A 26,045-nucleotide genomic window follows, 5' to 3' on the forward strand; every position below is an offset into this window, starting at 1 on the left:
GACTTTTATTTATTTATTTATTTACTTAAAAAGCTTTTCCCTCATAAATATACTACAAATTTTGAGTAATGTGCAGAGCCAAATTCTATCATGCACACTGTACTGCAGCACAGAAGAGTACAAGATTATTTTAAATGTTTCAGTTAACATGCACTTCTGTTACTCAGACTTATCCACTTAGAGGTAAGCTCAGTTTTTTCCAGGCTGCACTGAACCTCCTATTGAAGAAAGCAATGGTTCTCATGAAATAATCTAATTGAGAGCCATCTGGTACCTTCAGAGGTGGCAATCCTAGCTTATTTTATTATAATAAAATCTACCAGAGGCAGAATAGCAAATCCATAATACAGTGTCCCTGGCCATCCTAATACAAGTTAAAAATACACTTGCTTTCTCTGGACATTTTAAAGCCTCTTATTTTGAATCCAACACATCACAAAAATCTAGATTAAAAATAAGTTTTCAGAAAACTATATTTCTTGATTAAATATTTCACAAAAGCATAAATTCTAGACACAATGATTAAATCCTTATATCACCTTTAGCAGAGCATGCTGACCTACTGCATTCACGCTTCAGGTCTAAAAAAATCCTATTAGTTAGAAGATGACGAAAGAATGAATTTGCAACAGGAAAATAAAAAAACAAAAACAACAAACACATTACCAAGGCCAAAATCGCACAAGACAGTTCCTCAAACACTTCTCAGCAGTTGATTTTACCCTTCTCCAATGGAACCTAAGTATACCATCTGATTTTATCCCTCTGTAATTCATTAAATCTCATAGCTATTTGAGCAAACTATGGCTTGGGGTATAAAGCTACCTATCACACATTGCACCTCTGAGGAGACAGCCTGATTGCATGCATTAAAAGACAAGGATCACAGGACACAAAAAGAATTTACTGTCAACAAACTCCCTCCAAGAAATGCCCTCCAGCCTGACCATGAGAGGATGCAGCAACACAGCTCCCAAGCACCCAGTGCTCCAGCCTTGACGAGAGCAGTGGCATCCCTAGGGAGGATCTACAGGGATGGCAGCCCCAAAGGCTGCAGTGTAAACTACGTGACTTGTAGCTATGCAGGCTGGAGGAATTAGTTAACTGGGGCAGAATTAAATTAAAACCAGAAGGATTACAGGATTTGGTGTTGTTGAAAGCTAAGATGACCAGGGATCTAGGGAAAACTGCCATATTTATTCAAGAGGCTAATAAATTGAGAGGGGAGAGAGGGAGAACAGTTCGTTCAGGGTTGACACAGGTAGCATCAAAGGTGGATACAGAGTGAAGAGACAGATAAGAATACCTTTGTGAAACAAACAAGTTAGGAGGAAAGTATCAAATATGGAAATATGAATACTGTATTTTTCACTTGTGAATACTGTTTATAACCATGTCAGAGTCAGCAACTGCAATCCAAAGCAAACTACCAGTCAAGCCATTCAAAAGCACCTTGATATACCACTTCAAGGCAGCTTTTCATACTTCTTTGGAAAATGTTTGGAAAGCCCAAATGTCTATCAGAGAACATAAATACACCGAGGCAAACATGCATATAAAATAGACAAGCCCCATTAAAAAGATGAGCCCTGTCCTCTATGCTTCCCTATTCCATTGCTTTCTTTCAAAATAACCTTTCTATAAGTAAAAGCAACAACAATGAGAAAAATGAGGGAAGTGAAGTTTCTGTACAAACCTGATGTGCAAGAGAAAATAAACTTGTATGTTATATGTCCGCTGTTAGTAATCAAGATACAGGTAAGACGTAAGTGGCATTTTACTGCGAAAAACAAATTCAGTATCAATAACCTGTCACAAGTTAGCATGTGTTTTAGGTAGACAACACTGATGATTCAAAGCCAGCCCAGAGGCTGTGGCTGCCTCTCAGCAGCTCCTCAGAGGGCCACCATTCCTCCTGCAGCCTCTGCAGGATGCTTCAACTCCTCTGCAGGGCAAGCAGGCCTGACTCACTAAGTTCAGTTCAACAGCACAAAGCATCAAACGACAGCTAAGAACAAAAATAAGATTAAAAGTCTCCATTGCAGTTTCATGACTGAAACCCTTTGGGTGTTAAGGAGGCATCTGGAAACACCTTTTTTTTAACTTCCCTTTGACTCTCTGAAAGCAAAAAGCAAAACAGCAAAGCTTCTTAAACACTCAGAACTTACTCAGCTCCCCTTAACTTTCAGGGGTTGTAAAATCTGTGAGAATCGACAAAAAACATTCTTCAAATGTCATGAAAACAGGGAACGGGAAGGTGCATTTCAACAGCAAATGTTTTATCAGCCTAACGAAACAGTATCACAACCTGTTAACTAACTGTCAAAAAGCAAAGTATCTCAATATGTAAAGTTGCCTATGAAAATTTCCAAGTGAAAACACACTAACTTACATGATACAAAGTTAAATTGGATGGGATCTTCCTATTATACATAATCTTTTTTTTTTCTATTTTTTTTTTTTTCTTCGAGAGCAAGAGTATGCAAGCCTTCAAACACTCAACAGCGGCTAAGGAGTTTATGTTAAAGGCCTAAGGACCATTCTCAAAAGCCCAGTGCTGGATAACAATCCATTCCTTCCACTTCTGGATACAGTGAGGAGAAAGGAATTATGCGGCACAACTTCCTTCCTAGGAGGGAAATACCATCCTTTCATAGAACAAAACAGTCAATGATGTGCGCCCTCGGCCCTCTGCTAGAGGCACAGGTTGCATATACACTCTCCAGTTCAAAATCCTGCAATGCTGAATTGCTCCTACACAACAATCAGCCCAAATGCATCATTAGAGGACACCATCTGCAGGTGCTCAGCCCGAATCCTCTTTAAAGACTACATACATGCAGTATCTAGAGGGCTAGTACCTAACCACTGAAAAGCAGATGAATGATGCACATCAAATCATGCGCTGTGGCAACCAACACCTCAACCCAATACCCCGTTAAACATGGTATTAGGGGCCATGGCAGCTTCCTCAAGAACAGGAGCTTGTAAGGGACTGTTGTTTGGGCATGAACAAACGAGCCATGCAGACGGTCTTTCATCATCCGGTAACAGTTGGCATTGCTGGGAGGTCAGCCTGACTCCATTGTTGTTACAGCAATTTGCATTTTATTTTCCATAATGCTTTCTAATTTCACTTTTTCAATTATTACTTTCAGGCAATTGCTTTAATTATCTGTTACTCCGCAAGGAACGACATTTTCCTCTGGCGGAGAGAAGGGCTGGATCAGACCGCATTAATGCTGATGAGCCTCTCCGCAGGCTGAAGCGGCGCTGGCTGACTTGCCAGCCCTGGCAGCCCAAGTGGGGCGGCCGATAGCCAGTGCCCACAGCCACTGCTGACAGATTGGCCCACTCGCCACAGCTCCATGACAAGCTGCAGTGGATTACCAGGCACGTATTAAACATTTAAATACGTGTGCTACCCCCTTTGAATTTCAGATTTACCAGAGCAAATGGCTTCGCCGAAGACCATGGCAAAATACATCCGGCTGCAAAGCCAGAACAAGCCGCTTTCCCTAATCCAATGCTGTGTTAATGCAGAGCTCAGCAATGATGGATGGACTCATTAGTGCCGCAGTTATCGCCATCTGAACCAGGTGCCAAGACATATGGTTTAACAGATGTTCAAGCAAAAAGCTCTATTCTCTGCGCTGTGCGAGTGTCCAGTTAAACTGGACATCGATAAGACACTGAAAATCACATTGGGCTTATGGGAGCCACAATTGTTCCCAACGCAGGAAGCAGTTAAACACAGCCTGATTATGCAAAAAACCCTATTGCTCTGATATCCCAATCAGATCCACAGAACAAATGCTGGACAATATGTACACTGCTTTCTGGAGTCTTTGTGTACCAAAATGCCATTTATTCTATTCAGGCAATCCTGTTTCTGCTCTGTCTCAGTAGAGAAATGAAGCTTAAAACCATGGAAGCTTTCTTCACACACTAGAGAAATAAAATGGGCAAGAAGCCTCCCCAGCCCAATCTCTGCATTTTAATATTTAGATTGTTCTCCAGCATAGCAGGTAGAAATGCCAGGTTACCATCGCGGGTGTGGGGAGACATCACACAACCCAAAGGCCTCAGTGCATACAGCAGCACCAACCTAAAGTTGTTAGTGTGTGACATACTACAGTGGAAATTTTAAGAGGAAAAAAATATTGGGAAAGAAGCCTGCAGCACTACATTCAGGTGGTGATGGTAGGTGAAAAGATAATACACACCAAGACTGAATGAATGCATTTCAAAAAGAAAATCAATGTTCACTTTAAACAAAACCTAAGGATTTGAAATTCTTTCAGAATTTGCCAATAATTGTAGGCCATGAGGAAAATGCTTCAGCTTGCAACCGTAATAGAATGGATACTATATCATGTTGAAAAAGTGGGGAAAAAAAAGAAAAAGAAAAAGTGCTGCATTGCTATCCTGCTCCCACACCTAATACGCAGTCACAAAAGGTATGTTTCAGATCATCTTGTTCAACCAGTTAAATCTCTTTATCTGTGTAAATATTTGTTTTATATTTATGCAGCTGCAACTTTTAACGACTTCTGTTATCTTTACTGCTTATCTTTCAATGCCAGAGCTCTGACTGTCCCAGACCTTGGTCCAGTGGGGCTGCAAAATGCAGGGCTGGGAGGTGAAGGAGTATGGAAGGGGACAGGAGACAAGCTACAATCTAAAAACAAATAAACAAGCAAAATCTACATTAATGAATGTCAGGAGAAGTTCAATTCAATGTTAATTCATTTTTATCTGAATTTTTTGCAGAGGTGCATTTGTAGAAAATGGAGTTGATGAAGACTTGTTACAGGAATAAACACTCAAAAACAGTGTATTGAAATGCTGTGCCTATTTTCATCTATTTTCAGCCACACAAAGTTACGTGCACTTAATTTATATATACACACAGAAACAAAAATAACAGTGGAAATGTACACGCACACAGATCATCTGTGTATTATCAGGGTTTTATCTCCACTAATTGGAAAATTATAGTCAGGTCACTACAATGTGACACCCCACTGAGATCCACTCTTAACTTCAGCTCTGGTTGTTACAACACTTTACTCTTCCCTGCTTCTGACCAAATATCCCCATCTTTTTCCATCTGCTGGCACTTTTTATATAGCTAGGCAATTCAGATGTGAATCAAGCTAAAAGCAAACAACACAAAACACACACACACTGCCCCAAAAAAAATAATAATAAAAAATAAATAAATAAAATAATCCCCCCGTCCCTAATAGCAAAAACAACAAAAATCCTTTTCAGCCAGATCAGTTTCCTGAACTGACCTACCAGAAAGGTGCAAAAGCTCCAGTGTTAGATCACACAAGGGATGGGGAGGGAGAAGCTGAGATTGCTGCAACTCATATTATGAGTTTATATGAGATTATAGCTGAAGCAGATAGGGGACTGCACCCAGAGACAGCACAACTCTGAAAACAAAGCAGGGTGGCTGCTTCCCCCTGCTGCTGAATTTACCTCAGGCCCTCTGTGTAGAGGGCTGGGAAAGCCAGAGAGCAGTGGTAGATTCTGTAATGAAATCTGTACCTGCACAACTCTATTGCTTCAATGCAAGCAAACAGATCATTAGATCATTTAGATACAGATCATTTCAGATATAGAAAGTCCTAGTGTCCCAGACTGGACCTTGGATCTTTACTTATGAAAGACTGTGTTAATAGCAACTTGCATGCTACTTTTTCTTCTCTCTTCCCTCCTCCTGCTCCCTGCCCCCAAGGAAATATCTTTTCTCTTTCAACAGGGACATGACCAAAAGCTATTTTCTCTAACACGGTGTACTTGAAAAGTGTCTTTTTTTTTTTTTTTTTTTTTTTCCATTGGTCTTTATTTTTTCTTTTTTCCTCATTGGCCTTTGCTGTTATGAGAAAAATACATTCCTAGAATGTTTCAGCTCAGGGCTCTCAAAAACAATTACTTAGGCATTTGATTTGATCTTCTGGCTCTTCCTTCCCAGGTATCCAGGCTTTATGAATCTCTGGTTTGGTCAAAGGCTAAAGTGAACCTCTTCCAAGTCACACACTTCAGAGTCTCATGAGGCCTCATATACATCCACCCTATGTTTTAAGGAAAAGGAGTCAATTTACTATTAGCTGAGCAAAACAGCAGGAACTTGCTGTGTTCAGAGGTGGGAAAGTGGAAGGTTTGCGTTTACACCTGGAAAGTAGGATGGAGGGTTGGAACAATGAGGGAAGGAAAAAAAAAATTACAGTTCACCTTTAAATTGGTGAAAATATTGCATTATTTAAGAGAAAATAAGAAGGGGAATGCAAGTCTCAGCATATGATTTTAGTAGCAAGGTATCTTTAAGAATATCAAAGCACTTCATAAGCACAAGTGTAGTTATTCCAACGTCAAAGACATCTGTACCATCAGGAAGCACCATATCTGTGATCCACACACAAAAAAACCACCCACAAAGTACATGAAGGGACAAAACATATGTTTTCTGAGTTTTCTGTCTGTTAACTGGGCTTCTCAAGGGCCTGAAAGTAAGCACGGATAATCTGTCAGAGTTATCTGACTCACAGGACCGAGTGATAGGGAAGATTTCCAGCTGGCTGGCTGTCAGCCCTTTCTGACCAATTATCTACTGAAGGTGGTGCTTTACATTTTTTCCTGTATGCACTTCTTGTTATGGTTCTGTCTGTGGTATAGCATGCCAGCTTAATTTCAGTTTGTGTCCTTTACGTGCTCTCTTTGGCAAGTCTCTGAAATCAAACTCCTCTTCCTCAATGAATGTGTTTTATACATGCTCAGTGTACTACTCATAGACATGGAGTACAAATCCTTCCTACTGATAAGATACCTTTTTGATAAATGCAGTGCAGCTGCTGTTTGATGCTTGCCCCCTTTTTAAATGTTGCAGACATATGTCTGGCAATACATTTTGCTTGTTAGATTTTCCTAATCAAATGCTCCTATTAATTTTTTTTTTTTTTTTTTTACATTTGAAGCTTATCACATGTCTATATGCAACTGTTACTGAAGGTTTGCCAGCCCAACTCTCTAATAAGAGAAAAAAAAACACACTGAAGGAACTGATTATAATTAATTTCAGAAGTATATTTGAAAAAAAAAAATATTAAAGGAATTCTAACTGATTATAGTCCATTTCAAAGAAATTTTGCAAAAAACTATGTACTTTAAAGTTCTGAAAATGTACAGAAATGTATGACAACTGTGTTACATGTATGTTTTACTTGACACCAAATACCAATTATATGCAGTTAACGGTAAAAAATTTTGATACAAACAGAGGAACTTATTTACAAGCAGCAGGACCAAAATGCCTTAAAGAACAACCTTCCTCTATTGCCCATAAAAATTGTCCTAATTTTTAATTCAAGGCTGTTAAACATTACAGAACTGATTACAAGTTTCTCCATTACAACTTTCTCCAACATAAAATTTATTTAAACTGTTTTACATGCAGAAGAAAAAATGAATTTAAATACTTCCCCTCCAGAAAGCATTTTGTCCTCTAGCCAAATAGACTTGGATGAGTTGGCCTTACCTGGAGCCATAACTTATTATTCACTGCATCTCTCCCCGTAGCAATGCATTGAAATGTAGCATTCTGTCCTGCATTGACCTCTACATCCCCCAGCCTCAAGAAATGTGGAGATTTATCTGCAGAGGTGGAAAACACAAATTAGAAATAGCACTTATTGCTAAAAAAAGGTACCAGCAACATTATTGTCTCCCCAAAGACGCATATTGTAACAACCTTTGGCTGAAAAACAGCAACAGAGGAAAGAAAATGATTTGTTTCATCTCTGTTCAAGAAGAAAGAGTGCTTTTAGTCCTTTCCCTTCTCCTCTGGTGATCCTACTACTTTATTTTATGCATGAGTTATAATATAATCTTTTAAAAATCAAAGCAAAGAAAAGGAGATCAAATGCCAGAATGTCAGTAGCACATTACAAAAATTATCCCAAAGAATTTCAATTGTATAAAATCCGTCATACTGAGAAAAAGCCAATTAGAAGGATATTGCTCAAGTAAAAACATAGATATTGCTCAGATTATTTGCAATGTAACTGAGCTCCATTCTTTTACTAAATGAAATCAGTTTCTGCTGTTGAACATAATATTTCAGTAGCTGATAAATTTATTTCCCACACTGGCAAAACTCCTAGGAAAGCTCTGTGGCACGACCACCTGAAGGATTTATTAGACATACGAAGCTGACAGACACATTTGAGGAATGGGTATATTACACAGCTTTCACCCATTCCTTTCTCAAGGGCCACCAACTAGAACAGTGGCTGAGCTGTTATTTCTTTGTGCTTAGAGTAAAATAAACAAAAAAAAACAAAAACAAAAAAGTGGAAGGAAAAAGGTTGAAAGATCAGCACAGAAAAGCTTATCTGAATACTGTGTCATGCTGATAATCTGCTGTCCTGACCATGCCCAAGTACCTTATCTAGTAATAAGGAAAATGAGGGGGAAAAAAACAAGCCAGATACTGAAGACAAGGAGAGTTTTGCTGAATCTGATCAACTATCATATCAGATAGTTGGGGTGGCTAAAATATAAAGAAGTAACCCAAATACCCCTTTAAACTTGGTAGCCCAAGTCTTAACAGATTTGGGGTAGAAGAAAAGAAGGTGCGAGGTTGCCACTGAAGCTTTATCGTTTACCATCTTCTCACAAATCTAGAGAAGGAAGTTTGTTGTGGTGTTATCTTTCAGAAAGCAATTAAATTATCAGCCATGAGGCACACTAAAATGAAATTACATTTGAGAAAGAAGATTTCTAGGGAAGATCAGAAGAGTGGAAAAGAACGAAATGAACAGCAACACACACACACACAAATGTCATAGCAAGTGTCAGTAATAATCTCTTCCTCAGAATTTTTGTGTGTGCAACATTTGAATTAACATAACTTGGGTTTGCATGTGTGTAATTTTGTCTGTGATTAAACAGGAAAAGGTGAACATGGAGTCTGTCCACAAAATAAACCAAAAAAAAAAAAAAACAACCCACAAAAAAACAACTTCCTTCTATAGTTTGATAGCTGGAAAAAAAAAAAAAAGAAAAAAAGAAAAAAATACCCCCAAGTAAGAAAGGACGTGAAATCTGGTAAACCCACATGCATCTGCCAACTCTGTTTTCTGTAATCAGTGAATATAACATTATATTAACATTAAAACCCGATTTTATCATGCACACCAGCTATGGTTATCATTAAAGGACACTAAAGAATTTCTGCTTCTATATTTTTGCAATACTTCTGGTACACAGAGATTTTACCCAGGTAAACTGCTATTGCACTACATTTTACCCTGGAAGCTACAACAGAAATGTTATCGAAAGAACAAAGAACATCTGTGATCAAGTGATGAAAACTCAGCAGTCCACAGCAATATCAAATATGTCCTGAAAAGACGGAGAAAAATGCAGCTCTTAATCATTACTTACCACAAGGGTAACTCAGAACCTGGATGTCATCAATGGCAATGTAGCCATTTCTCCCATCTGAGACTTCAGCTTCAAATATTACCTGTCAAAATGAAAGAAAAAATGTTTACAACACTCATTTCTACAGAATTCCCACGGTGGCAAGCGTGTAGATATAAGACACATTGCCTTTTTCATTTAGTTGAAGTTCCTACAAGGTTTGACGACTGAATGGAATATTTATTACTTAATGTATTACAGTTCCATACTGTTTGTATACATGACTTACTTTGGACTTGGTGCTCCTGGCACAACAGAAAAGCATGTTTATTACCTCAATTAACAACATACTGTTTTCACTCTATTAAATGTATAAACATAAGTCAATTCTGAAAGAAAAAAAAACAAAACGCTGCTACTTTCAGACAGGTTGAACATCACAGAACACAAAGGATAATGAATTTTAACAAACTTTGTATTCTTGTTGGGGGTCACAGGGTAGTCCACACTCCTCTGTAACTTTCTGCAGCATAGTTGGAAAGGATGCCACAGCACAGAAACAGTGCAGCACTCCCCAGTGGCAATGAAAAGAACAGCTGTAGCAGGAGATCTCTGCAGCAGCCATCAACTTCATTCTTTATTCTTGCAAGGCAATAAGGAAATCGCAAAAGAAGACACTGTCTTCACATTCAGCTTCTAGACCCACTCCAAACTGTTCTTGGACTGCTCCAGAGTACAGAGCCCTCTTCTGCTACAAATTCAATGAAGTAACATCAAACTGCCCAAAATAAATTGTCAAAATGACAGAAAAGTTGAGTACGGTGAAAAGGAAAGAAAAAAAAAAAAAAAAAAGTATGAAGCATGAACACCTAAACTAAAAGGAAGATACGAAAGAGGAAAGCACAGCAAGATTGATTCAAGTGATATGATAGAAATTTGCAGCAGCACTTGCCCAAAATAAGTATCTTTTGGGGTCTTTGCAAGACAGGCTCCGAGCAAGTCAGCTGCTCTATACATCAGCTCTTCTGTAGGTTACACCTTTTGTTTCTGGGGACAATGCAAGAGAACAGGAAAGCGAGAGGCTGACAGCCCAAGGTACCCTGCAGCTGAGGGGCCAAACACTATCGAGGACCTCTCCTGGAGCTTCCTACTGGGGAAACCACACCTGAAGAAGTAATGGCCCCTGCACTCTCACCCTCAAGACAGTTCTGGGAGCAAGCAGCTTTCATCAACCCTTGGAGTGCCTTCTGGATCTTTCATTCATAATCATTATTGTCCTCAAAAAGCTGCCTGGCATTTACGCAGCTTGGCTGGGAACCTTGCATCAGTAACACCTCTGTGTGCTTTTGCTTCCTTCAGTCTATTTCCTCAGCTTCACATCCCACCATGACACGAAGAGCAGAAGAGAAGTGTCTCTTCTCACCAAAGGACACGGGGATCTCAGTCAGCCTGCTTATACTTAGAGCTAATTCCACAGCCTCCCATGAGAATAAGGAAGAAAAACTTGTATAGAGAAGTAGATACTGGTGTGTTTACGATGGGTTCAGAGGGTCCCCCCCAGATTGCTAACAGACTGCAGAAAGGGAAAGTCTGCAGTGCACGTACACTTTCAGAGCTTCAGGCACAATCCCTATTCCAACTTCTCATGAACTTCTTGCTTATATTCTGGCTGCCCTTCCCTCCACTTTTGCTTTTTTTTTTTTTTTTTTTTTTTTTTAATTTTGCCACTTTAGTGGCAAAAAGACTCTCATTACCTGACTCCTCCTCCTCCTGTGATGGCCAACAAAAGCTCAATGGAAAGGAATTCAGTGACCGTGGGTCCTACTTCATTCCCTTGGCCTATGCCTTCTCCAACCTGAACACTATTTAACAGCCTCCACCAACTCCTCAGACTTCTTCAGGGAGCTAACACTTCTCCCCACTAAGAAGCATCAACGTGAATGTCTTCCATTTTCTAACAGCTACACCTGGATCCATTCCCTTTTCTTTTCTTTTTTTTTTTTTTTTTTTTTCCTTTTTTTTTTTTTCTTTCTCTTTTAATGGTAATATGGTACAAGGACAGTCAGAAAAATCAGTAAGAAAATTATATTTAAACCTTCCAACTAACCAATTTCTCTATAACCCAAATCAGTTTTATCACATACATGAACAAACTTGTTTCTCAAATTTCTGTTAAGAACTTAGAGCATCTATGTTAAATACAGTGGGCTAAATTTACATCCAACTCTGAACTGGGCTGTTATTCATTCATTTGAAATAATGTTGACTCAGCTCCCAATGAAGTTTGGCCTCATGTGTATCCCCTCTCTGTACGTTGATAATTTCCTAAACAGGGGACCAGAGGCGAAAGAGTTACATTTCTTGGGACATGGGTGGGAATTTACCACCCCACCCCAAATCTTCCAGATTCATTGAATTAATCCCTTACCAAAAGAAGAAAAGTTCACAGGGAAGAAAGAGATGATGACACTGAGATACACAGGGCGAGGAGAAAAAAACAGATTAAAAGGAAAATAAAGAAGGAAGAGAGAAAGGCAAGAAACCTACACTGTTAAAGGAATTAATGTTTATCAGGTAACCAAAGGAAAAATGAAGTGATAAAAAGGAAAGAAGGATAGTGATATTAAAGAGTTAAGACTTAACATGTACAGCTTTACATTCTTTTTTATTTACATTTCTAAGAGGTATAAATAGGGAACATAATTTCTATAGGGAATCTGATTTGGCAGGGCAAGGTTTGGACCCAATGATCTCATGAGATCCCTTCCAACCTCTACAACTCTGTGATTCTGTGATAAATACAACCAGGAAACATCCATGGCTATAGATACTATATAGTAAAAGGTGTAGCTCAGTTACAAAATTCTCATCAGGCTTTAATTTGATAACATCTGTTCACTTTTAAAAAAGGAAACAGAAACAAGAGATTGTTTATATAGATGAAGACAGCAATTTAAAATGTTGAGAAGTCAGACCAGAAACTGAGATTTATTATTTTTTTCCTCACATATACACACAATACTCAAGAAAAAAGCAAACTGTTCAACTATTCCTTTCACCAGAGAAAGTTTATCCTAACAAAACACCAGTGCTTTGGGAGTGAACCCTGCAGTTGATCTGAACTGCTTTTCGGTTTACAGTCCTAGAAAGAATGGTTTAAACACCTGTATTGTAGCTGAAAAATAATTCAGACTATCACTCCAGCCAGAAAGCCCTACTTGCCTGCAAAACTGTAAATGTCCTTTGACTTACTACAATTTAATTACATGCTTATTTAGTGCATTTTTTGAGACACAGTTGTTACTTCTAATGGAGAGGATAGACTGTTTCCTGGGGATGAGTCAGGCTTGCACACATAAGACTTCTGGAGACAGTTATCCTGTTTTGTTGGTTACAGGCATCAGTGCAATGAATGAGAATAGGAAATGCTGAATAACTCAGATAATTCAAATGCAGCTCAAGGGAATTACATTTCATCCCTGAGTTTTCTACACAGTTCCTATGTGATGCTCAAATAGTTACTTACTTCTTCAAATAAAATTGAGTGCTCTTGTTTATGAAGTGCCTGAATTCAGGTACAAATGCATAAAAGCACAAACGAAATGTTAACATTCCTTGAACTGGGCATGCTCCTATGTATTTCACCATCCCCAATGCACCTTTTGTCTATAACTGTCCATTTTACCCCTAAAACCATGCAAGCTTTCAGTGTACACAGTATAACTTGAGAACATCCATGGGTTTACCACTGGTAGCATGAAGAACAATTTGTACCTGTCTGTTTTGTACCTAACTTCTTTTAGTGACCCAAATCAGTGACAAATTGATTCCAAACATCCTGCTATACTATTCAAAACTTTGCAGACCTCTTTTATACGTTCCAGGGTCATTTTGTTTGAAGTTTGAGGAGTTCCATGTTATTCAACCTTGTATAGAAGCCATTCCTTTTTTCCCTGATTATCATTGCCATCCTTCTTTGAACCTCTTTCTAATTGTACTACACTTTTTGAAGAAAATGAGAGCAGAGCTGTCACACAGTAATCAATATATGAGTGAATTTATACATACATGTGGTTTATACATCAGCATAATAGTGTTATCTAACTTATATCGAACTTCTTCCTTTACAATCTCTAAAAATTCATTTGCTTTTTTTTTAAAACCATCATTGGGTTTTGAGCTGGTATTTTATGAACCACAGGATCTTACTGCAGAGTGCTAATGGTAAGTTCTGAGCCTATCGTTCCATTTGTAAAATTTTACACAGTGTGCAGTATTTCCTATCCTTTTATCTACATTAAAATGTGCCTGTCATTTTATTGTCCAATTACTCACAGATATTCTGATGGTCATTCTGCAGGTCCTCAAAATTAGACATTGCTCTTCTTAATCTAAAGTAGCTTTCATATGTAAGCCTTGGTCTTCTCACTGTTCTCTACCCATATCCTGGTCTCTTATGAAGGTGTTGAAAGACACAAGTCTCTGCAGAAGCCCAGTGGATTCTTCTGGACATATTAACAATTTCTATGCACCTTCTCTTTTTTGTCTTTTAAACAATTATCTATCTATGGAAATATCTTTCTTCTCATAGAATGGCAGTTTAGTTTCACTACAAGCTTTTGTACAGGAACCTAGTTAAAAGCCTTTTAGAAGCCTCTACTAGTAAGATCACCCTTAACTATAATACTTGCTGACCTCTTTAAAGGGATCCAAAGTTGAAAATTAAGCTAAAGTCACCTTACGTGTATGATGAGCAACATACCGCAAAAAAGCCAATAGATTCTAGTTGTCTCACACGAGGCACTGCAAAATATCACATAATTCATTTTCACAGCCCAACTCTAAAACACAGATGATGACAATCACTCTTCATCTAATTTTATTCCACAAACAAATGTTTCTGAAAGACTTAAATACTCAATGGTATTTGAATGCAATGCAAGAAATAGTAATTATTGCAGCAGAGATGCCCAAAGGGATTTAGCTGCTGAAGTTTAACGACTACACAAATCTTCACATTCCTACACAGCCCTAACATTGCATCTTATAATCACTATGAAGACTAAGCTTGCATCTGCAGGAATACACAAAACATCTTAAGGAACAGACTTCACCAACATTTTATTTTATTTTTTAACTCTTAGCAGGATTAATTTAGGTTTTCTCATTATTATTTCATTTGAGACACTCCCAAAACATATCTGTCAAATTATGTACAATATGTAGCCAGGAAAGAGGAGACCAACTCCATATACCAAAGTTTATAAAATTCAATATGGAATAGGAAAGGAAGGTCCAAATTTCTCTGAAATGCATGATTTACATCAAACTTTTCAGGACAAACTGGAATGAATGAAAGATGCACATTAAAAATCTAATACACAATTTATCTGGGTCATGCTTCTAGATGTATGTGTCCCTGAATTCACAGCCCTTCTCCATCCACCAGGAGAGCACAAAATGCATCTTCCATGCTCCAGAAAGCCCATTACCTCTTGGACTATTCTGCACAACAACTCAGTAACCTATGGCTCTCTGGCTTTTGAGTTACATACCTATATTCCAGAAAACATTCACAGCTCATTTTCACACCTCTAGATTCAGCATTTTAATATACCATTTATTGCTTTATCTGATACCTAACCTTAGAACATAATTCTCTCTAGATTTTGTAAAAGCTGTTTTCTCAATGTAAACCAGAAACCACTGCCTCCAAGTAGGGTATTTCTGTATAGTTTGAGATGTTCCTCATCCCTTCTCCATTTCACTAGTTCTGCCTACTTGTGATACTGAAGAAAACTTTCCAAATTTTGAAGATAGTCTTATCAGATGATCATACATACAGAAATAACATCTATGTATCAATTGGACAAAAGTCGGTATTAGTCACATCTTAGTTACAACAGAAACCCAGTGTTTCATTGACTAATTTTTCCTGCTAGGTTTTAAAATGCATCATTAAAACAAGCTGAATAGGATTTTGAGATCGAAATAAGAAAAGGAAAAAAGAAGTAGGAACATTTAGATCTTGCAATTTCTACAGAGCATTCAATTTGCAACCACTTTTGTTCAGCTATAGGAAGGCTTCTAGTAGTTTAATTATCTGAAATTATATTTGTAAATAGATCAATTCCAACGCTTGGTGGAAAGTTGTATTAAAGAGCTATATGCAAACAGAAGGTACCTTGTGTAACAGCAGTACAAAACCAACCAACAAAAAATGAACTGGTGATCATCAAGTACAGGCTACAATGACTTGAAACTTTGTGCTCTTTCCTCACTGTTCCAGTATGCACAAATTCTGATAGCATGCATTTTGACCACCCTCCCATATCTTTTCTGAAGAAATGACTTAGAATCAAGAGGAGCAGTGGAGCTTATTAACCTCACCAGACTTAAACACTTAGTCTTCCATAAATGTATCTAGTGTGAAAATTTTAATGACTGTTTTTCTGCTATGTACATTTTTTCTTCATTAAATAATTTTTGTAAAAGCACAGTAGAGTGACCCAACTATCGTACAAGTTAGTACTTATGCTATAGAACTGGTTAAGATTAAACAACGCATTGTTTGTTTTGTAGTAAAATAGCTTTCTGCAGATGAAAAACCATCAACAGGAAGACCAATTATGCAGAAAACAAAAACATCAACAAATCCAATTCAGTGACAAGGTTCTAATTCTATCTAATGTTTTTGCAGCATTAAGGACATTTAAAAAAATAAAGCAAATATTTCATTTACAAAAAATATAATCATGAAGTTTCTATCACATTTCAAAAGAAGTACTTAATGAAATAGCTAGCTGAAAAAAAGAAGGGACAGCTAAATAAATTTTTACCTAACATAACAAAAATTTTGTTGACATAATAAAAAACATTTCCCTTGTGAAAGTTATAGATCATTTTGCTGAACTAATTTAGAAATCATGAAAACATAATTACTTCCATTTGAATGCTTAAGTAATGCTGTGAGGCAGCCTTTGCTGCTGACAGGGCCCAGGAGAATTTCCAGCAGAGTAAATCAAACAGTTGAGTGAAAACTTTGGGACTTAAATTCTGCTAAGTCAACTATTGCCCTATTACTTCTTTTTCCCCCACAATATCACACCTTCTGAGATTGAAAGATGAAGGAGTTAAGGCTGTCTTCTCTCCTACAACCTTGCCAGCAGAGCTATCCTGCAAGGGCTTAAGGGTTCATCAGACCTCTCAGAGTCATCCACAGGGGCTCTTGGCACAGACACCTCCTTACACCCCCAAACACATATCTAAGGTCTGACAAACCTTGCAAAGTCTGCACTATGAAGATTCATCTCAGTTCACACTCTGGTGAGAAACCCCCCCAGAAAACATGCCTATCAAGGGTCTTCCTGACCCAAGATCATGTAATCTTAGAGAACTTATTAGTCATAAATGAGCGAGTGCATCTACAAAGTCCCAGCTAAACAGCAACGTTAAAATTGTTTCTTTAGACATAAGAGAGAGTTGTAGGTAAGCTTTAGGTACGTTCACAATTTAAACATGAGGAGAGTTGATAACAATAAGCTACATCCACAAGCAAAATATATAATTAAGATGAAGCACAATAAACCTTTGAAAGGGACTGTATCTGCAGTTATATGATACAGGGAAAGATGGAGACTACATTTAGTGCCCCTGGATACCCCTGGTATTACAGTTAGGAATGTTACAAAAACAAAAACCTTCACATCCTTCCATTTATCTGCATTTACTCCTCTTAAGTTGTGTATGCCAAGCATTTCTAGGTGCATGTTCTAAAAAACATCTAGACAAACCACCACACACAGAAGAGTTGCAGTTGCTCTGGCTTTGTAGTAGAACTAGTTTATCCTCTGGAAATACTTATGATCTTACAAAACCCCACCCTGCTCTTGACCAGTTGACCAACGTCTTGATCTAGCTTGAAGAAAAAAAACTTGCTTACATAGTCTGCAAAAACAAGATCTTCAATAAACCAAAATATTTGTTTAAGTGTAAAAGTATTTCATTATTTAAATTTAAACATAAGAATAATACTGGGTGCAAAGTCAGGACACTTTGAACTTTTAGCCATGGGAAACAAAAACCTTGATAGGAATGTAAATCATGGAACTCGTATGCTAAAACTGTTACAGCAGCAATGAGAGACACAAACTAAGAACCGGTATGAGTTATTTAATACTTATTATTGTGATAAACCTAAACTTTAAGGAAAAAATTTCCAGCAGGGCAGAATCAGTCCTAGCTAAAATAAAAATGCAGCAGTACAAGTCAGGCATGATGCCACTGTACTCTGCTAAGACTGGAGAAGAGGTCAGTCTTCTTTGCCCTTCAGTGACCCTTGGGAATTCCCTTCCATGTGGGGCAAAACCAAACAGATTTTTATATATGTTTGTATATACGCACACACACACACATCTCACACACATACATTATAAAACCAGCCAAATTAAGGATTCATTTGAATACACTCAGTAATCGTAACCATTATGTCTTCAAGTTAATATCTGCATAGATCAATAAAATTATCAGTTTCCAAACCATGAGATATTTTCCTTGCTCAAGTAAATTAAAATGACAGCATCATAGAATATAGCATCATAGTACAATGAACAGGGAAAAAAAAAAAGAGAGAGAGAGAGAGAGAAACTATCAGACAAAATTCATTGGTACATATTGCTTTCTAAAACAACTTTTTCCAGTCTATATCAGAGGAAAATAGCTAAAATCACTTATTTTCAGAACAGCAATGAAAATGATTTGAAGCACCTATGCAGGGCATCAAATCCACACACAGGCATTTGCTTGCTTCAGACAAAGACACTGTTCAAAACTACTTTCTAATTCTAGCAACCACCAATCAATGTTCTGGCTGGTACATAGCTTTCTTTCCTTTCCTTTCCTTTCCTTTTTCTTTTCTGCTTCACTATAATAAAATTGAAATGAATTAAAACTGGAACTATCACTCTCTGTCACTTCCACCAAAAGTGGAAGTGACCATATGGTCTTGAATGAAGTCATTCTTGTAAGGGGTCCATTCATGCCAAAGTGGAGGAGAAGATAAGCGTTTTTTCAGAAAGAGAGGAATAAGAATGGTACCCAGCTTATCTAGAGAAAAATCTATAAAAAAAATAAAAAAAAAAAAAGAAAAAGAGAGAGAGAGGCCTGATCATAGGTTTTTGCCAATACAAGAAGAAAAGAATAATCACAAGCAGAATACAGTTGCCAAAGACTGTTGGCCACTGATGTCCTATATTACAACAGTTGCGAGCATCATGATGGGAGCAAAGACCAATAAAAGGAAAAAGGCGAGACTGTGCTGCATGTTCTACTCTGGGTCACCAGGAACGTAGTGAAGAATAATGACAAGAAGTCAGCTCAGGAAGGTTAAGACCAAAATCTATTCTAATACAAATGGAACGCTATTTGGTAGATAAAGTTTAACAGATATTTGCAAAGAAACCTAACATTAAGCAAACAAACAAAACAAACAAACAAACAAATCACTTGAACCAACAGACAGGTTATATCAAACAGTACTATGGAAGTACTCGTTGCATCAGCACCAGTCTATACTAATCCTGGAAATAGCACTGTTTTGTGTAGGAAATGCCTTCTTTGCCCCAGCCTTTGCTACTAAGACTAGCCTTCAGAAATCCAAGGACCCAGAGACTCAGGGGAAAGTCCAGAGAAAAGAAGATATGGCTTTGATGGAAGAGGATCAGGTCACAGAATACTTACAAAATGAACACACACAAGTCCGTGGGCCCTGATGGGATGTACCCACAAGTGCTGAGGGTAAAGTCATTGCAAGGCTACTCTCAATTATCTTTGAATGACCATACTGAGTGGAAGAAGTGTCTGAGGACCAGCATATGCTGGGGACCAACTGTCTAGAAAGCAGCTTTCTAGAAAAATGCCCTGGGGTTCTGGTGGACACCAAGATGAACATGAATGAGCAGCATGTTCCTGTTGCAAAGAAGGTTAATGGTGTTCTGGGCTACATTAGAAGGAAAGTTGCCAGTAGATCAAAGAAGATGGTCTTTTACCTCTTCGGTTCAGCACTGCTGAGGCCACAGCTGGAATACTATGTCGAGTTCTGGGCTCACCAGTACCAGAAAGACCTGGACATACTGAAGAGAGTCCAGCAAAGGGCACCAAGGTGATGAAAGGACTCCTATAAAGAAAGGCCAAGAGAGCTGGGACTGTTCAGCCTAAAGAAGAGAAGGCTGAGGGCGATCTCATCAATGTCTACAAATACCTAAAGGGAGAGTGCAAAAAGGATGGATGAGGCCAGGCTCTTTTCAGTGGTGCCCAGTGCCAGGACAAGAGGACATGGGCACAAACTGGAACACAGGAAGTTCTATCTGAACATTAAGAAAAGCTTCTTCACTGTGAGGGTGACTGAGCAATGGAATGGATTACCCAGAGAGATTGGTTATAGAGTCTCCAACCTTGGAGATACTCAAAAGATGTCCTGACCTGGTCCATGGCAACTGCTCTAGGTATCTGAGCTTGAGCAGAGAGGTAGAACCAGATGACATCCAGAGGTCCCTTCTAGCCCCGGCCATTCAGTGATTCAGTTGTGAAGCTGTTCACCCCACAAAATATTGATTTCACTGACATTAAATACAAGGGCTAACATTCAGTGTTGACAACATTCATTAAAGGTAATTACTGTAGTTTGGATTGCATGTAACCCCTTTCTCTTTAGAAAGTGTGAATAGAAAATGTTCATGTATGGCACTTGAGAAATAGTAATGTAAGCATTTGCTAGAAGTGTTTTGCCAGAATGACAGTCCCTGACTAACACCTGCCCATTTGGGATAATTCCTGCCTGCCCACGATTTGTGGGGTGATGGGAGCACCGTTTATGCAAGTCACCTATACTACCTAACTCTAAAAAGCCTGTCCCCTTCCACTAGAACCTAATAAAATTGTATCTATCAACGAAGAAATACTGAGCTACAAAGGATTCTCCAGCAACTATTTTTAGCCATGACAAGTGTTATCCATAACCACGCAACAGCTGAGGTCTCCAGGAAGGGCAGACTCCTTCAAAAGACAACACAATATATGTCAAGCAATCCTGCCCTACTCTCAGAGCTTTCAGACTGAGCTCAGAGATACTTGGTATCTGAATAGTCATGATGAGGAAAGTTTTTTTAAGCCTATTTTACTAATTCACATTGGTTTCTGTTTGAGAATCCATGTCAAAACAACTGTCTTGGATTTTGGAGATGATTCCTAAATAATATTACCTTTTATCTACTTTTTGCTTTAAATTTTAAAGCTTTTTTAGGGTCTTCCTCTACTGAACCAGAAATCAAAGAGAACGGTTACTACTGTATTTCTGTGATGACTGTTTATCAATAATGACTACAGAACCAAGAAACCCATATAGAAAGATAACTACAGGATCATAATTTGCAGCTGAAATAATTGCATGGAGAAGCTATCACCTCTGAGTTCTCTAGAAGAATACTACACCAAAGAAAACAAACATAAAATGGTTTCTGTCACAGTGAAGCAACAGAATATAAGCTAAATCTTGTTAACCATGCTCACCTAACTCATTACTCCATAGTAGATTTGCAGAAATCAGATAGACAGGGAACACTTTGACTTTAGTATAAGTAGTATAAACCCCACATAGGGTTAATATAGAACAAGAACAACCCCAAGTCACACCTAATAACTAGTTTAACTCCTTTATTCTGTTCCTACCACAACTGAAAGAAGTTAGTTGTAAATGGCTGGCAAAGTCACAATGAAGCCTAGCAAATTCACCCTTGTGAACGAAAAAGCAAAAGAATATGGTGATTCTCTAGAGAATGATGCATTGAAAATATGAGAAGAAAAAGGATAAATCAACTTATATTTCTGTCTACATAAGCTAATATTTCTTTTGAAAGTCAGAACACATCTTCAAAGGCACACTATGGTATCCATACTTTTTAATTTTTTAATTTAAAATGTTTGTTAAACAAATAAATAAATAGATAACAGTCTTTCGAAGTATATTCTTGCACAATGGAATTGCATGCCACATCTAGGGTGTATACTTGGCAGCAAGTTTTGATGATTTTGCCTTTAGTGAAGAAGCTACTGATGTGACCAAAGAGAAAGACCTTGGAAAGGCCTCTAGATAAACCAGGTGTGCCAGACCACCAGACCTCCAGATACTCAGGTTCTAACAGAACATGTCTCTCTGAAAATAATCTTATTTCTGAAAACATTAAAGCAGTAAAGTTGAAACCATTTAAACTGTCACTATGACTTGGTTATGTGCAATATCACTTGCCTTGGTTAATGAAGCCAGACAAGTTGGACTACTTTCCTAATTCACTAGTTAAAGCAGAAACTTGCATTTGAGAGACTGACAGTGAAATATTTCTTTTTCAAATAAATAGATAGTGAAGATGATAAAGAATCAAAAGAGATAGCTGTGGAAACTGTTAAGGAAAGTCTGTGAAATCAGTAAGATGAACATCAGCCAGGAATGATACAGACTTTGTTTACTTGGCCTTTTGGCAAAGGCCAACATGTTACATGAACTCAATATGGATTTTTCAGATATATTCTGGGATAATTTTAGATCTTTTAGGCATTACATCATTAATAATAGGAGAATTAAATGCAGGATCTTTATAGTTTCTTCCATTTATTTAGAACAGAAAGCTACAGCTGTTCACCCTATATTATCAGTTAGCAAGAAGTATGAAAAGCTAGATGCTATTAAGTAGCTGAATAAATGAAAGCTGATCAGAGCAGAGAAGACAAGTTACTGACAAGACAAGCCAGGCACATCACAGTAAGAAAAGAATCAACAAGACAGACACTTGGGGGAGAAGAACCCCCTCTGTCCCCTCTCAAATCCTTACCATGAATATACCTACTGAAATCTTATTAGTGCTTTTTCCCTTCTACCTTCCCTCTATCCATCAGTCTGCAAAGACATCTGCTATGTCAACTGGCCTTTGAGCAAACAAACTTAAATGAAAAATCAAATAAAGGAATGATGAATCCTAAAGAGAAAAGGGTTTCTCCTTCATTCTGAAACAAAACTACTTTCATTTTTTAAAGTATTCAAGATTAATACTAAACAGAAATTCTTTACTTTTTCCTCATAAGCTACTGTTCCTGTGATTTTTGCCCATCAAAATGAGCATTATCCATGGCCACTGTTACTGGCCATGAATTTATCACTTTCTCCACAGAAAGGGGAGGGCAAAATATAAATAATCACTTCGTGCTCACAGCCTTTAAACTTTTTAAGGACAAAGTATCTTTTTTTTTTTTTTAAACAACTTTAAAAAAATAAAAATCAGAAAAACAGATATGAAGCACCAAGCAACTACTATTCTTCGAGAAGATTAAATTTTAAAAAACACAACAAACTTGCTACCATAGCTTCTTTCTATTATATATACTTTCAACATTCCTATGAAATCTTTGTCTTACAGATGGATTATTAAATGGCTGGAAAAGATTGCGTAGATGAATGTGAACCTTTCACCTCATAAAATTACAACTTTTATCTACAATAAGCAGATAAAGGAGAAGGACGTCCTTACTAGTAACCTTCTGGAGATAAACTTCTATTCCAAAATAAAAACATTTTACTACCTCCACTCTCAAGGTTTATCTTTCATTATTGTAAGCTATACTAAGTTATTAAATAATGTGACATCGTCTGTTAGAGGAGAAATCAAAACATTCTTTTTGATTTTTTCTAACAAAAAATTAAGCTGTCCTCCCTTCCAGATTGTAGGGGGTGGGTACATTTTCATAGAATCACAGAATGGCTTGGGTTGGAAGGGACCTTAAAGACCATCCAGTTCCAACCCCCTGCCATGGGCAGGGACACCTCCCAACAGACCACGTTGCTCAAAGCCCCATCCAGCCTGGCCTTGAACACTTCCAGAGCTTCTCTGGGCAACCTGTGCCAGTGTCTCACCACTCTCTGAGTAAAAAAAATAAAATAAATTCCTCCCTATTATCTATCTAAATCTCCCCTCTTTTAAAGCTCTTACCTTCTGTCCTATCACTACATTCCCTGATAAAGAGTCCCTCTCCTCCATTCTTGTAAGTTCCCCCTCTTCCCCCTTAGGTACTGGAAGACTACTATAAGGTCTCATCAGTGAATCCAGTTACATCTGTATCGTAGTCTTCTGCATTATATTCAAAACCATGTTTTTCACTTACATTATATTTTATAATATATGACAAAGGTATTTCTTAAGGGGGAATAAATAAGGAATTTTGATTGAAACGGCAATTCCCTAGTCACCAGGCCCAGGTTTCCACAGTCTCTGGCAATTATTATCATGTTCGGTTCATAGATCTTATGTTAAACTCACTGCAGTCCTGAAGAAATTCCCAAAATCAAAACACAACTTTAATAACCACAGACAAGATGCAGGCAAAAGCCTGGAACACTGCTCCATCAGAACAGATACTGAAGGCAGGGTTAGTGTCAATGCAGTAAGTTCGCTTCTATTTCCTCTTAGAAAATGCATGTAAATTAGCAACAATCTCCGTGGAATACACATTTACTTTATGCTCATACCTAAATATTTTTGCTTATGTTTTCATTTTCACAATTCTACAGAAATGATACAAAAATTACTCAAAATTCATCCCTACATGAGAACCTAGAGGCCTTCATCTGCTTATAGAATTTCTTCTGAACAGCAAGCCTCACAAAAGTTTTAAATAGAGTCACAAGCCTAAGCTGTAACACAAAGTTCAACGGGATATATATACACATCTGTGTACAAGAAAAGAACAAGGCATCTGATTCTACCATAGAATCAAACATTTCTGCGTTTAGTAATTGATGCATGTATGTATGTGCATACATATGTCAGTATGTACTTTAAATTTGGATGAGATACTGATCACATACAACAAACAGGGTGCTCTGTCCTAGAGAACACTAACTATGCTTATCTAATGAATGTTGATAAACTGTCATAATGTTGGATGCCATTTGCAGGTAGTAACAATTTCAGATACTTTCTTACACATTCAGCAACAGAGCATTTGGAACAAGTAATCTGAATTGCATAAAATGTCTCAATTTTGACACCTCTTTTGTGAAGAGGTGTGAAAATTGAGCTTTCTTTAATTGATCAACTGATCTACATGGAAGAATCAGATTCCTCCCTTTTCTCCCTCAGTTATAGCAGAGCCAGTTCTCTTCCACATCTTTTATGTGGGCTCTCCTACCCACACATCCTGGCTGCATCAGATTAATGGCTATTGATTTCAGGTTTTTACACCTGCACCTGACCTACAGGATTGAATGAGCTCTTCCACTCCACAAAGGAAATAGGTAAATCTGCACAGCATCCTATCGAAATGAACATGGAAAAGTAACTTAGAGCATAACCTTTATATATTGTACATGTATGTATATATCGTGTGTGTGTGTGTATATTATATATAATTTAATAGTTGCTTCATATCTTTTTTCTATGTCAGACTTCCCAACAGCTTTCCAAGGGATGAATAATATAAAAGAAAATCAGGAAAAATAATGTGCAGCTCTCTAATGCAAATTTTACTTTTCCTTACCTTTCCTTGTACTAACATTCCCCTCTATCAGACATTTCTTAACAGATTCTTGTTTTTCTGACTCTACTCTCTACCTCACCCAACTCATTCTGCTCACTCTTTCCCAAGACTGAAGAGAGTTTTTCCCAAGAGAGTTTGCCCATGTGAAAGCAAGGTTCTGTCCAACTACAACTCAATTTTTCTTAACTCTGTCTTTTAATTCCAACGGAGTTCTCTCCACATACACAATTCTCCCCCTCCACTTCCCTGGTTCATCTTCCACTCCTTGAATCCCAGCAAAACTACCATCACCTAAATTTATCCCCAGACAAAACTAAGATCCATTTCCATCCCCATTTGACAAACTGTCTTACTGTCCTCTTTTTAAAAATTGCCAGCTCCTGGATTCCATAATACTATCTTCTTGGAGGTTTTCTCTCAGGATGTCAGCTGAGGTCTCTCATGCTCATGTAGCAATGGGACTTTGCAGAAGCTTTATTGAGGCATTGTAGTTTTTTGTTTGTTTGTTTGTTTGTTGATTGTTTGTTGTTTTTTTTTGTTGTTGTTGTTTTGTTTTTTTCCTTCTCTCCTCTTTTTTTTTTTTTTTTTTGGCATTCCCTTTCTTCCCTTGACAGACAGCACCTGTACTCTGCCTTGATCAAGAGAAGACAATGGAGTCAATAAGTTCTTTTTTTTCATTTTGATATTAACTGCATGAAACAGCACAAGCTCCTAAAGAATGTAGTGAAGACAAATCTTGTTACTTCTTGCCTCTTAGAGTAGCTGGGAGATGGAGCTCAGCACCTAGCAGAGCTGAAGATGGAGCACCTCACGTGAGCTGCATACAACCTGGGCAGCTGCAGAACTCACTTCTTTTAACATCCTCTCAATTTCCTATTTCTAATACATCGTTCGGATATGAGTCCCAGAAATAAGTGCAAAAAGTATTAGCTCTTTGTCAGTACACACTGACTGAAAAGTCATTTGCTACATCCTCTGAGGAGAAAGTGGCAAACTAGTCAAAACTGCAGAGCTCTATAGTTGCACTTTCT

At 37.8% G+C, this 26,045-nt stretch overlaps 1 protein-coding gene across 2 annotated transcripts in view; it reads right to left on the reverse strand.

Annotated features, from left to right (window-relative positions):
* Positions 1 to 26,045, reverse strand: part of PTPRK (protein tyrosine phosphatase receptor type K) — a gene marked incomplete at both ends in the record, with an annotated part of 412,874 nt that overhangs the window by 216,091 nt on the left and 170,738 nt on the right. For both annotated transcript variants that reach the window (XM_084283862.1, XM_084283861.1), the window contains 2 exons: positions 7,547 to 7,662; positions 9,457 to 9,538. In XM_084283862.1, the coding sequence (XP_084139988.1) occupies positions 7,547 to 7,662; positions 9,457 to 9,538 (198 nt within the window). The remainder of the gene's footprint in view (positions 1 to 7,546; positions 7,663 to 9,456; positions 9,539 to 26,045) is intronic.

Source organism: Netta rufina (genome assembly GCF_964035555.1).
Source record: "Netta rufina genome assembly, chromosome: 3".
NCBI lineage: Eukaryota > Metazoa > Chordata > Aves > Anseriformes > Anatidae > Netta > Netta rufina.